The sequence below is a fragment of the Pseudogymnoascus destructans genome, assembly GCF_001641265.1.
Source record: "Pseudogymnoascus destructans isolate 20631-21 unplaced genomic scaffold scaffold_10, whole genome shotgun sequence".
Lineage (NCBI taxonomy): Eukaryota > Fungi > Ascomycota > Leotiomycetes > Thelebolales > Thelebolaceae > Pseudogymnoascus > Pseudogymnoascus destructans.
In genome coordinates, this window is record NW_020167529.1 from 102,501 (window position 1) to 117,500 (window position 15,000).

The 15,000-nt window shown below is 45.8% G+C and overlaps 1 protein-coding gene across 1 annotated transcript; it reads left to right on the forward strand.

Annotated features, from left to right (window-relative positions):
* Positions 1-7,428: 7,428 nt before the first annotated feature.
* VC83_06078 (uncharacterized protein) lies at positions 7,429-8,269 on the forward strand (the record flags this gene model as incomplete). Its single annotated transcript, XM_024469684.1, has 4 exons — positions 7,429-7,822; positions 7,874-7,898; positions 7,966-8,060; positions 8,109-8,269. The coding sequence occupies 4 exons, from the start codon at positions 7,429-7,431 to the stop codon at positions 8,267-8,269; spliced, it is 675 nt and encodes a 224-aa protein (XP_024324233.1).
* Between the last annotated feature and the right edge of the window lie 6,731 nt (positions 8,270-15,000).

Below are 15,000 nucleotides of genomic sequence, written 5' to 3' on the forward strand. Positions count from 1 at the left end.
AGGGTTAAACACTTCCATCTTTAACTGGGGAGATAGAATAGCTCCGAAGGCATAGAAGCTTCCAGTACCTGTACAAGATCTTGTATAATACTTGTCAAGCTTTTGAATAGCTTTATCAATAGCTATAAGAAGCTTTTTGATCCATGGGTCTTGTAGTGGCTTTAGCCGAGGGATACACTCCTCAAGCCCTTCAAATAGCTCGTCATATGCTGGTAAAACAAAGCCTAGTCGAGCACCACTTGCTATACCCATGTTTGAGGTCCAGAAGCTAAACTGGCGAGTAACATCAATAAGGTAGGTGATGTGTTTCCACTCTGGGGGACTAATATGAAATATATTAGCTGCAGTAAACTCAGTTGTAAACTTATTCACTGCTTCTTGGAGTAAGACTGCTCGTAGCATCATATGTAGGGTTGAGTCCCATCGCGTTAACACATCTTGGATAAGTCGTAAGGCCTTTGCTCCATCTTTAATACACAGTCTTTGGATTCCCATAAATCTCTCTCTTCGCTGTGAACTTGAATTCACAAAGACAGCTAGCTTCCGAAGCTAGTTTTATATTAGTGGCAATTACTATAAAAATTACTATAAACATACCTTGGCAAGGGTCCATGGAAGGCCCCTCTCTTTACTTAGATCTCTAATCTCGTTGGCTGAATTTTCATCCCAGTCAGTCTGTAGCTCTGAGTTTGTTGGGTTTAATTGGATTGACCCAAGGAGAGCCTTTTGTGCAAGCTTGACAATATGTGCGAAGCATGGTATATGGTGAATGACTCCATCATGGTATCTTATTGGCTCTGATGATAGCTCTTTTACCATGTCGTTAATAACCCCCATCATTGAAGTATTATTACTTGCATTATCAGTTGTAATACAATGAACTCTACCATTGAGGTGATATTGGGATATAACATGCTGGACAATGGTTGCAAGATCTTTCCCTGTATGGGCTCCATCAAGATACTCAAACCCAATTAAAGCCTCACGGTATTCCCATTTATCAGTAATGAATGTTGCCATAATACCCATAAAGGAGTGCCTTGTTCCAGGGCTAGACCAATTGGCAAGAGATAATGCACACCTTGCCCCAGGTACAAGACCATGAAGGGCAATCTGCTGTGCATTACTAACCATAACATCAAGGCGCCGCCGTAAGGTTGTTGGTGAAGGAAGTGGATATTTCTGATTCTGCCATAATGCCATCTCTCTCCAAATAGGATTCTCAACAGATCGGAATGATATGTTAAGAGATACTACAGTCTCAAGAACGTAACTGTAGAATGCTTCCTTTGGGTCGTCTTCTGGTTGTAGCCGCATACTCTAAATAATAGTTAACGTACATGTATAGCGAAAGCGCCAAACAAGCGAAAGCGCCAAAATGATGCGGTGACCAAACCCCCCAACTAAATGTTAAATTCCTCAACAACAAAACATGCCCCATAAAAACGATGAAAGCCAATTAGTGCTAGCTATCCAGGCTATGCAAAGCGACCCAAAGTTACGCCTTCGAGTTGCTGCTAGGATCTATTCTGTGGACCACCGCAAGCTAGGTCGTCGTCTAGAAGGTGTACCTTCACGACGCGATATCCAAGCCAACTCACGGAAATTAACTAACCTAGAGGAGTCCGTCCTTGTTCAGTATATACTCGACCTAGCTGCCAAAGGGTTTCCTCCTCGGCTGTCTGTTGTTGAAGATATGGCAAGTCGACTACTTGCAACACGCGACGCGTCACGCGTTGGGTCGCGTTGGGCTTTAAACTTTGTTAAGCGGCGTGTAGAGCTCCAGACACGCTTTCAGCGCAAATACGACTACCAGAGGGCTAAGTGCGAAGATCCAGAAGTTATTAATGGCTGGTTTGAGCTTGTGCGTAACACAATTGCGAAATATGGTATCGATGAAGCAGATATCTACAACTTTGATGAGACTGGGTTTATGATGGGCGTTATCTCAACTGCTATGGTTGTAACAAGCTCAGACGGGCGGGCAAAAGCAAAGAAGGTACAGCCTGGTAATCGGGAATGGGTTACAGTAATCCAAGGCGTTAGTTCTCAAGGTTGGGCAGTACCACCATTTATCATTGTTGCAGGCAAAAACCACCTTACATCTTGGTATGAGAATAGTGGATTTTCAAGCGATTGGGTGATTTCTGTTACTGAAAATGGCTGGACTACAAACGAGAGAGGCATGGATTGGATTCAGCACTTTGAGAAGCATACAAAGGCCCGGAGTGTTGGTGGTTATCGCTTGTTAGTCCTTGATGGTCATGAGAGCCACCACTCAGATGAGTTTGAGGAGTACTGCAAGGAACACAACATTATTACGCTTTGTATGCCTGCTCACTCTTCTCATCTACTCCAGCCACTTGATGTTGGCTGTTTCGGCCCGTTAAAGCAGGCCTATGGTCGGCAAATTGAAGATATGATGCAGGCTCATATTTCTCATATTACAAAGGATGACTTCTTTCCTGCCTTCCACGCTGCATTTAACACTACAATGACGGAAAGTAACATTCGAGGCGGGTTCCGAGGGGCAGGGCTTCTTCCATTTGACCCTGAGAGAGTGATATCTACACTTGATCTTAAGTTAAGGACACCAACGCCTCCAAGCTCCCGCCCAGGTACTGCTCAACCTTGGGTTTCTCAGACACCAAACAACCCAATTGAAGCTATGTCACAGTCTACATTTATTAAAACTCGGATTTCACGCCATCAAAATAGCTCTCCAACCTCAATCTATGCAGCTGTTGACCAGTTTACAAAGGGTGCATCGCAAATAATGCATCAATTAGCACTGCTAAAGGGAGAGAACCAAAACCTACGACAGGCAAATGAAGTACTAAGCAAGCGCCGGAGAGCTAGGAAAACACAACTACAGCAAGGAGGATCACTTAGTCAACAAGGGGCGCAAGAGCTACAGGATGAGAGGGATGTTGTGCAGCAGGTAGAGCAGGAAATAAGGGCAAGCCGTGGTCGGAAGCCAAGGGAAGAAACCCGTGCCCGTCGCTGTGGCAAGTGTGGTGAGACTGGGCACAATGCGCGCACGTGTCAGATTGTAATAGACACCTCTGAGGAAGAGGACTCCGAGTAGTTTCAATTGATTTCTAATGTTGTGGTAGATTTATCGCAATGTTTGTCGTGAGGGTAGATAATTTTGGCGCTTTCGCTTGTTTGGCGCTTTCGCTATACATGTACGTTAGGTATGTTTATAGTAATAAGTATAGTAATATGTAATATTGCTTACTGGAGAGGATTGCGAGAGGCGGAGCTGGCTCTGATGTAATGTAGAATGGTTTGATGACTTCCTTATACACCCAGCTGATCGAAGGTGAGTGCTCATTGTGCTTGTCCCTGAGCCTTTAATACTTGGGTGGATGAGTATTTTCAAACACCTCTGGCAAACAATTACTGGTTCCCCAGTTGATTTTCGAGCTCCTTGGTCAAAGTGTCTCCATGATAATGAGGTCCGGGTTGTTGACCCCCAGTTGATTTGCTTATCAGTGCTTAAAAACATATTTGGCTGCTCTTTATACCAGGACTGGTAATGCCACCAGTCGTTGAATAGGTCTGCCTTTGAAGGCGTCCACTTTAGCACATTTAGACCTTGGATCTTTTCTAGCCCATCCCATTGGTTGTTAAGTTGTTGGGAGGACTCAATCTCAGGTGTTCTATTACTAGATAAAGGCTCATCAAGAGAGAATACATCGCTATAAGGTTGTGCTGGCGAACTTAAAGATTGGTTATAAGACATAATATTTTAAAATATTCAATAACGTATTTCACAAGCGAGTTGGCCACCCAAGCAAGTTGGCCACCAAAACACCAAAACGCGTCAACTTGACTACAGTCAACTATGCCACAACCAACACAAGCCCAATCCTCAAATCAAGAGGGTAGAATACTATTAGCTATTCAGGCACTAAAGGAACGTCAATTTAAGAGTGTCCGAGCTGCTGCATTATCATACGACGTGTCACGTAGTACCCTTACCAACAGAATGAATGGAATGACCTCCCGACGTGATTCTACCCCAAAATCACAAAACCTAACTTCGTACGAAGAGTCAGCTCTTGTTCAGTATATTCTCGACCTAGATTCGCGTGGATTTCCGCCCCGGCCGCAAGCTGTGCAAGAAATGGCAGACCTACTACTCTCCGAACGAGGTGAGAGCCCTACTGGGAAGAACTGGACTAGTAACTTCATAACGCGTCGTACGGAACTTAAAGCAAAGTTTAGTCGGAAGTACGATTACAAACGAGCAAAATGCGAAGATCCAAAGATAATTGAAGGGTGGTTCACCCTCGTACGAAACACAGTCGCAAAATATGGCATCTTAGAGCAGGACATCTACAACTTTGATGAAGCAGGTTTCGCAATGGGAGTTATTGCTACTGCAAAGGTAGTCACAAGCTCAGAAGCAAAGAGCCGTCCAAAGACTATACAGCCAGGGAATAGAGAGTGGGTGTCAATTATCCAAGGTGTTAATTCGTACGGATGGGCACTCCCGCCGTTCATTATTTTCAAGGCGCAGAATCACCTCTCAGCTTGGTACGAAGACTCAGGATTACCAGACAATTGGGTGATTACGCTTAGTGAGAATGGGTGGACTTCAAATTCAATTGGGTATGAGTGGATTCAACACTTCAATCGACATACAAATGCTCGTACGGTCGGAACCTATCGCCTTCTTATTCTTGATGGACATGAGAGCCACATCTCTGCTCAATTTCAACACTACTGCACAGAACGGAAGATAATTACCCTCTGTATGCCACCACACTCATCACACATTCTTCAGCCTCTTGATGTGAGCTGCTTTGCGCCACTAAAGCTTTCGTACGGAAAGCAGATTGAAACCTTCGTACGGAACCGGCTAAACCACATCACAAAGCTTGAGTTCCTCTCTGCATTCAAAGAAGCATTCAAAGCTACGTTTACAGAGCAGAACATCAAGAGCGGATTCCGAGCTACAGGACTAGTTCCGTACGAGCCACAGAGTGTCCTCTCTCACTTAAATCTACGCTTAAGGACTCCAACACCTCCTATAGTTGAGAGTGACAATTGGACTTCAAAGACTCCTCAAACTATAAGGGAGCTTAACTTTCAAACAGAGCACATTAAGAACCGCATCGTACGACATCAGAATAGCTCTCCTACCTCAATTAATGATGCTGTTAGCTGCCTTGTTAAAGGGGCGGAAATGATGATGCATTCTGCTGTTCTACTTAAGGCAGAAGTTAAGGCTCTACAAGCGGCAAATGAACAGAAAAAGAGGAGGGAAAGGAAGCGCAAGAGGCGTATAATGCAAGGGGGCAGTCTCTCCGTACGAGAGGGAGAGGATATGCTTCAGAGTGCTGAGGTAGAAGCTCAAGTCCGTACGGAGGTGGCAAGTGAGCATTGTCGGCAGGTGGGTTCTACAGGCCGACAGAAGCGCTGTGGCATATGTGGTATTATGGGCCATAACTCCCGTACATGTACGAGGCACAAGGATTCAATTACGATCGAATAAGGGTCATTATGTAGGGTGGTGGTGTAGTAGTAGGCAGTAATAGTCAATTTTGGTGTTTTGGTGGCCAACTTGCTTGGGTGGCCAACTCGCTTGTGAAATACGTTATTATATTATTATAAGGAAAATAAAACAGTCAACCTGAATATTTATTAAGGTCTACATCTATTCTATACGTACTTCTCTATTTCGCTTGAATTCTCCTCTTTAGAATATTTTAGATTACTTGTGGAGTATATGGTAGTAGTGTGTTTTGGTATTATGGGCCTATAGCCTTATAAGCCAATTATAGTAATATTTATAGTAAACTAAGAAGTGGTAGCGTCAACAGTAGTGTATTGATCTACCTAGACTATTGTAGAAGAAGAAACTAATCTACATTTCGTAGAACTGGCTGAGAAACTCCTCTGATTCTTTTGTTGGAGGCAACAGTACCAATGTATCATCGGATGGCAAGACCCACTTGAAATTGGTAGGCTCGGTTTCTTCAGCCAACATCTCCCAAGCTTCATATGCTCTGCCAGCATCAAGATCAACATGGAAACCATGCTGAGTAGTATCGTAATCATCAGGGTACCACTCAGCTGGCCCAGGAAGAAAGATATGCAATGTCACCATCAAGATTCCATGAGGTGAAGTTTCTCCAAACAGCCATTTCCGTCTTTGAGAAGTATAGATGTGGTGGAACCTTGTTGTAGTAGATCCTAGAGATGTTAGCTAGTTACTATAATTATTACTATAGTTACTTACCCTGTAGTTGGATCAATTGCAGGGGGCAATTTCTCAAGGAAGTCTGGGTCTGTGTTGACCTTCTTCATTAGTCGTAACGTTGATTGGTATGCAACCCTCCACTTTCGGCGCCAGAGGGAGAATCCCAACTGATCCACCTTCTATATTATATTAGTAAAGCTCAAATGTAAATGGGTAATGGGTTCTCATCCATACCTTGGTTGTAGCGACAGATTGTGCCACCATTTCTCTCTGGATCTTCTGAATTCCAACATCATCAACGCCATTGGCCTTCTCATCTTCCCTCCACATAGCCTCTTGCACTACCTCATCATCCTCATCCTTGGTTTCCCAAGCAATGTTTCCGTTGTCCCAAAGAGAATATGCCCCCCCTCCCTCACCAATTCCAAGACGTTGCTGAACAACAGTTGCATGCTTTCCATCACGTACACTGTTTCTATGTTACTATACTTATTACTATAACAGTGGATAGGAATAGATCTTACCACTTGAGAGCTACCTCGGTCTTTTGGGCTTCTACTCGACGTTCTTGAGCTTGGCTGTCGAGGTTCTTGAACTCAGAAGTTGCCCGGAGATTTCGCAAGGCATATGAAACAGCAGCTGTATCTGCCCTCTTGGCGTTATCGATTGTGCGTTCAACTTCACTCATGTTGTTGCGGCATTTTGTGACCTGCTGGGTATTCTTGTTCTTCGACTTCTCGTCTTCTTTCATTTTCCAACCATCGTGGCTGTCTTACTATAACAATTACTATAAAGTAAGTAGAAAGGATTGAGTAGACTTACCTCCTTGATCTTAGAAGTGTCGGTGGTGTTGGGGGTGTTGGGGGTGTGGGGGTTGACGAAGAAGGTTGAAGAAGAAGATTGAAGAAGAAGGTTGTTGTTGTGGGGTAAAACACGTCAATAAGGTCACTTACTATTGTTGTCCTTACTATTGTTGTGGGAGAATTCACCTTTATCGCCTACTACCGTACAAAAAGTGAAGCTGAAGACATTTTACTAAGCGAGCTAGCTCACAACCCCAACAACAACAACCTCACCCTACCTTTATTTTTCCTACACAACACCCCCCCGACCTTCAGATCAACATGGCTATGTGAATTGCTACTGGCTGGCAAACTGGTAAGTAAAGCACCCAAATCTTATAGTAATACTTATAGTAACCCTCTTTTAGTGTCATGGATCTGGACACTGCCTACGATGCCCCTGATCCAGTCACAAGCTCCGAATCTGAAACTGAGCCCGATGGAAAAAAAGCCCCACTCAAACAATCCCACAAATTCATGCAACTGACCAACTATTCACTTCGGTCACGACAACCACAAGTACAACCAGCACTTGAGCCAAACACTCCAACTCGCCAGAGTGCACGCCTTCAACTCCAGACCCCTCCAGCGACACAACACAAGGTTCGGAAAGGTCCAATTCCAACGTTTGCGCCTGGTCAAAAGTTCAGCAAGAAGATGCCGGCCCAAAAGACTGCTGGAAAGGCTCCAAGAAAGACCTCAGAGATCAGCGGAAAGAAGATTGTGAAGAAGGCCGCGAAGAAAAGCCGTCGTTATAAGCCTGGTAGTAAGTTGATTACTATAACTATTACTATAAATCCTTTCTGATCAAAAACAGCCGTTGCTCTCCGACAAATCAAACAGTACCAAAAATCGACAGAACCTCTCCTTCCCCGTGCGATTCACGCAACTTATCCATGAGATCATCAGCGACTTGCACCCTCACGAGGACTTTCGGCTTCAGTCTTCTGCAATTTCTGCTCTCCAGGAAGCTGCAGAAACTGCACTCGTCAAGGAGTTTGAAAGTAAGTGAGTCTACACGTTTATAGTAATCATTATAGTAATTGTTATAGTGACCCAGCTGGCTGCTATCCACGCAAAGAGAGTCACAATTCAACAGAAGGACATGAAGCTTGTCCAGCAGGTGTGCTTACACATACATGATGGGGTTTTCATTTCCAGGCCAACTAAGATAGGAGAGATGGAAGATACCAGGAATAGGTCAAATGAGTAGCAGGATACAGATAGTAGAAATCCAATGAAACGTTTCTACTATATTGGTCTATTGTAACTGTATAGTAATAACTATAGTAATGATTGTATTTATGGCAACCCATCATGTGTGGCAACCCATTACGTGTGACAATTCATCACACGTGATGGGTTTCCAAGGAACCGCTGGGTGCCCACGTCGGTTTGGGCGGTTTCTTCAGTATTTGCAACCACCGGTTACCCATGACACACACTAGTTACGTTGCCGTGGAGAATCCAAATCCAGGTGCCAGAATATTAACTGGCTTCCCTTTCGAGGGACGGCGCACAAGTGCGCACATTAAAACGGATCGACTAACCCATGTCCAACTGCTGTTCACATGGAACCTTTCCCCACTTCAGTCCTCAAAGTTCTCATTTGAGTATTTGCTACTACCACCAAGATCTGCACTAGGGGCCGTTCGACCCGGGATCACTCCCAAGGCTTCATCACTGACCACCACACCTGCCTACTCGCCAGGGCATCATTTCTACCCTGGCAGTGGAGTATGGGTAATACGCTTAAGCGCCATCCATTTTCAGGGCTAGTTCATTCGGCAGGTGAGTTGTTACACACTCCTTAGCGGATTCCGACTTCCATGGCCACCGTCCTGCTGTCTAGATGAACTAACACCTTTTGTGGTATCTGATGAGCGTATATTCTGGCACCTTAACTCTGCGTTCGGTTCATCCCGCATCGCCAGTTCTGCTTACCAAAAATGGCCCACTAGTGTTGGTACATTCGAATGTCCACGTTCAATTAAGTAACAAGGACTTCTTACATATTTAAAGTTTGAGAATAGGTTAAGGTTGTTTCAACCCCAAGGCCTCTAATCATTCGCTTTACCTCATAAAACTGAATTCAACACTGCTATCCTGAGGGAAACTTCGGCAGGAACCAGCTACTAGCACTTACTCCAGGTGCCGCAGCAAGCTGCAATGCCACCAGCAGACTCGGGACCGCGGGGCTCTCAGAGAGGACGCCCCCCACGGTCTTCGTTCTGCTGCCCAGTTTCCAGGGGGTCTGACTATATCTTAAGCGGCATTGCTGCCACCCACTGCCATCTAGTCAATGAACTGCACCCGCTTTTAATGGTGGGTGCACCAGATGTGAGAATCTAGCCACCCAAGGAAGGGATGATTTTACTAAGACAACACACTGTCTTAGGAAAAAGAGACAAAGGGTCGTAGCTTAGACTATTCCACAACGCAGCAATCAGGTATGTGATGTAGTGAAGTGGTTCAGACAAGTTGCAACAAATGTTGAGTCTGGGAACTCAGGGGTAAGTCAGAGGTTAACACCTCACTGACTTTTCAGAAACAAGGAGTAACAAGATCAATGATTGGAAGCTTGGAAAAGACGTGGAAGTATGTGATAGTCGATTTACTGTATTGTCTGCTTGCCCTTTCTTAAGGAAAGGGCAATCCTATTTATGCTAAAGGAATGTAGTTCTCTCATTTTTTAAGACTTTCCATGACTTACCAGGCTTGGTAACTGTAGTCGACGTAAGAGAATCCCATAGAACCATCTCTTAGGTTAGTAGCCTATAGGAAGTAAAAGGAGGTCCAAGGTCAGAGTACCCCTATAGACAAATTATGTCATAGAAAAATTATGTCATAGACAAATTATGTCATAACGTAACCAATCTTGTGGGTAACTAAAGAGCGATGACATGTAATGAATCATAGAGGTTCGTAGGAGCTTTTAGAGCTATCGTTCATGCTCCTAGGCCTCTAGTTGGTAGAGATATGTCATGTGGTAGTATGAGTGATGTCATGTAATGAATCATAGAGGGTTGTAGAGATATGCTATGTGGTAATATCGGCCCAGTAACTAAGGAGCGATGACGTGTAATGAATCATAGATGGTTGTAGCAATCGTTGAGTAGTATTGCTCTTGTTGTTGGTGTGATAAGCCAAAATATGTATAGTGACTTGTAGGTTTGAGGAGGAGATTTCCAAGTTTGCTCTTGAGTTTGATAGCAAACTGAGTGCAACGAATGTCAGTATGACACCCTTGTCCGGATCGGTTGTGGGGCGGCTTTGTGGTATGCTTGTAGGGTGTCTGGCGCGTTAACTAAGTTGTCGATGGGTTCCCACGTATCCTCTGCTGGAGAGTATCCTTTCCATCAGACGAGATATCGACGCCCTTTAGGGGTTTCCTTATGTGCTTGAATGGACTGTACCTCCCATTCATTTTGGTCTCGGGTCTGTGTCGCCTGAGGCAGCACTGTCCCGGTCCGGGCGTGGTACTCTAGTAGGGACACGTGGAACACATCGTCGATGCGGTATCCTCCTGGGAGCTTGAGTGTTACAGCTACAGTAACATGACGTCATAGTTACAGGGCCAGGGCCTAGTAACGTGACGTGTGAGTCACAGGGGGAAGCGGGGTAGGCTGCCATGTGACGGGGCTAATGGATAGTTGCAGAAACTAGTGGATGTTGGATAGTTGAGCTATCCATGAACTATCCTGAATATCTAGCTATCCGCCAACTATCCAGATTACCCATGAGGCACGACGCCACTATATAAGTAGATAGTATTTCCTTAGATAGGAGCTTCGTGCTCAACTCAATATAGTATTCTTTACAATACTGTAACGTGTTACTTGGAAAGCCTTTGTGTCTAATCCCCTGCCTCCTCTGTCAAGTCAACCTTACACAAGAAACCTCTGTGTCTTCTATCATTTAGAAGTCAGCATTACATTGAGGCGATATGACTGTCCATGCGATCCAATGGCTTCCGTGACTCTAAACGGGCCTAGGTACTTGTCGGAGAGCTTCCGGTTGGGGCGGAGTTGGCGGATGTTCCTTGCTGCGAGCATTACCTGGTCACCAACCCGGAACCGCATTGGCTTGTGCTTCCGATCATATTGTTTCTTGTGGGCCTCCGTGGCTCTACGGAGGGTGGTCTCCAGCTCCTTTCATTCCCGCTGGAGTTCCTCCACCCGGGACGCCGCTGTACCAGCGCCGTCGACCGGCTTTGCTGCTGTGACTTCGATGACTGGGTGATAGCCATACAGTAAGTAAAACGGGGTATGTCCCATCGACTCGTGCTCTGAGTTGTTGTAGGAGAATTCTGCTAGGGCCAGTTTGCTAGCCCAGTCGCCCTGGGAGTAGTCGCAGTAGCAGCGAAGGTATTGCTCTAGCGTCTGGTTCTGACGCTCCGTCTGGCCATCAGTTTGGGGCCGGAAAGTGGTGCTCAATCGCCTCCGTATTTGGAGGTAGAACATGAAACTTGCCCAAAACGCGCTCGTGAACTGGGGGCCTCGGTGGGAGGTGATACACGTCGGGGCTCCGCAGCCTTTGAAGATAGTGTTTACGAAGACTTCCGCGAGTTCTGGGGTGTCGATGGTGGCGTTGACGGGTATATACTGTGTCATCTTCGTGAAACTGTCCATGATGACGAGTATCGAGTCATAGACCCGGCCTCAGAACCGGCTCGGCGGTATCCCCACAATGAAGTCCATCATGATCTCCTGCCAGGGGGTTGTCGGGGGTTGGAAGGGCGCCAGTTCACTGTAGGGCATGTGTCTCTTAGTTTTCGTGCGTTGGCAGACGTCGCACGTCTAGAGGTAATCCTTCACGTCCCTCCTCATCCCTGGCCAGTAGTATTTCTGTTGTAGCAGTTTGTCATACTGACATTCGTTGCACTCAGTTTGCTATCAAACTCAAGAGCAAACTTGGAAATCTCCTCCTCAAACCTACAAGTCACTATACATATTTTGGCTTATCACACCAACAACAAGAGCAATACTACTCAACGATTGCTACAACCATCTATGATTCATTACATGTCATCGCTCTTTAGTTACCCACAAGATTGGTTAAGTTATGACATAATTTGTCTATGACATAATTTGTCTATGACATAATTTGTCTATAGGGGTACTCTGACCTTGGACCTCCTTTTACTTCCTATAGGCTACGAACCTAAGAGATGGTTCTATGGGATTCTCTTACGTCGACTACAGTTACCAAGCCTGGTAATCATGGAAAGTCTTGGAAAATGAGAGAACTACACTCCTTTAGCATAAATAGGATTGCCCTTTTCCTTAAGAAAGGGCAAGCAGACAATACAGTAAATCGACTATCACATACTTCCACGTCTTTTCCAAGCTTCCAAGCATTCATCTTGTTACTCCTTGTTTCTGAAAAGTCAGTGAGGTGTTAACCTCTGACTTACCCCTGAGTTCCCAGACTCAACATTTGTTGCAACTTGTCTGAACCACTTCAGTACATCACACACCTGATTGTAAGCTACGACCCTTTGGCTCTGTTTTCTAAGACAGTGTGTTGTCTTAGTAAATTCATCCCTTCCTTGGGTGGCTAGATTCTCACATCTGGTGCACCCACCATTACACCTTGTCTGCTTCAAGCTTCAACTATTTCTATAGCAGCACTTTGATACTACAATGGAGGACGACCAAGCTCCTACAACTACTGCTGAACAGCAGATGCAACAACTGTTTGCCTTTATACAAAATATAGCAAACAAACTTGAGAATTTGGAAAACACCTTTCAAGCCAACACTTCAGCAACACAATCCTCAACTCAGACACATCATACAGAGCTTCCCACATCTCCTCTGGCTATGTCGGGTACCCCAGGTGCACTTCCTAAAGTGCAAACACCAGATTTATACCATGGAGACAGGAGGAAGTTGAAGGGATTTCTTATGCAACTGGACATCTACTTCACCCTCAGGCCTCATCAGTTCACACAGAAGATATATTTCGCTGCCAGCTACCTCCGTGGATCTGCATTCAACTTCTTTGAGCCATATCTTAGAAGACTTAGTGGCAACAACCAAAATACCACTACACCTTTGATTACCTCTTATGACCAGTTTCAAGAGGAACTTACCAGGACCTTTGGAGACATCAACGAAACTGCTACAGCAGAAAGAGAGCTACAGAAGCTATGTCAAAAGACCTCTGCTGCTCAGTATACAACAGAATTTAGGAGAATCACTTCTCACTTGACTTGAAATGAAGAAGCCTTAGTCTTCACTTACTACCAAGGGCTCAAGAGCTCTATTAAGGATGAACTCAGCAAAGAAGAATGCCCTACAACACTTGACTTGCATGAAGGGAGACTTATTTACAGTCGTGCTCCCCACCCCTTGCGGGGCTGCAAAGGCTTCCAGAAGTGTCGCCACGGTTTTTGAGGGCTTCTTGTAGGCTGAGGTGCTGGATTTGCTGTAGATCTCTTTATAGAGGCATCTAAGTCCATAGGTTCAGGTGCTGAGTCCTTAGCAGTTGGTGTAGAGGTGTAATTGTTGAAATTTCTTGTTGGATGCCAGTCTTGGTTCTTCTCCTTTCTTCTTTCAAAAAGCCTATCATCAAGTCTGACAGCTTTCTCTATAAGCATTAGTCAGCACCCGCTGGCAACACGATCGAATTGACGGGGACGTCCTAAAGCCTACAACACCAACCCGCCCGGGAAACCGAGGCGGGGGCCCGTGCTAACTCCACGGGGTGGTAAAAGAGTGTATGGATACTCCCTCTGGGGAACTATGGATAATCCGCAGCGAAGACCCTAAGTAGCGCTAGCTATACGGGTAACGTTCACAGACTAAGTGGTTGTGGGTGGAGCCTAGCTCTGCTTAAGATATAGTCGGGCCCTACGTGAAAGCGCAGGGGTGAGTCGCTACGAACTCGAAACCGTTCCGTAGGTGAACCTGCGGAAGGATCATTACAGTAGTCGCCCGGGTTGCCGCAAGGCCTCCCGGGTAACCTACCACCCTTTGTTTATTACACTTTGTTGCTTTGGCAGGCCTGCCCTCGGGCTGCTGGCTCCGGCCGGCGAGCGCTTGCCAGAGGACTAAACTCTGTTTGTCTATACTGTCTGAGTACTATATAATAGTTAAAACTTTCAACAACGGATCTCTTGGTTCTGGCATCGATGAAGAACGCAGCGAAATGCGATAAGTAATGTGAATTGCAGAATTCAGTGAATCATCGAATCTTTGAACGCACATTGCGCCCCCTGGTATTCCGGGGGGCATGCCTGTCCGAGCGTCATTACAACCCTCAAGCTCAGCTTGGTATTGGGCCCCGCCGACCCGGCGGGCCCTAAAGTCAGTGGCGGTGCCGTCCGGCTCCGAGCGTAGTAATTCTTCTCGCTCCGGAGGTCCGGTCGTGTGCTTGCCAGCAACCCCCAATTTTTTCAGGTTGACCTCGGATCAGGTAGGGATACCCGCTGAACTTAAGCATATCAATAAGCGGAGGAAAAGAAACCAACAGGGATTACCTCAGTAACGGCGAGTGAAGCGGTAACAGCTCAAATTTGAAATCTGGCCTCACGGTCCGAGTTGTAATTTGTAGAGGATGCTTCGAGCATGGTCTGGCCTAAGTTCCTTGGAACAGGACGTCATAGAGGGTGAGAATCCCGTATGCGGCCAGGTGCCTACGCTCATGTGAAGCTCCTTCGACGAGTCGAGTTGTTTGGGAATGCAGCTCAAAATGGGTGGTAAATTTCATCTAAAGCTAAATATTGGCCAGAGACCGATAGCGCACAAGTAGAGTGATCGAAAGATGAAAAGCACTTTGGAAAGAGAGTTAAACAGTACGTGAAATTGTTGAAAGGGAAGCGCTTGCAACCAGACTTGCGCGCGGCCGATCATCCGGTGTTCTCACCGGTGCACTCGGCCGTGCTCAGGCCAGCATCGGTTTTGGCGGCTGGATAAAGGCCCTAGGAATGTAGCTCCT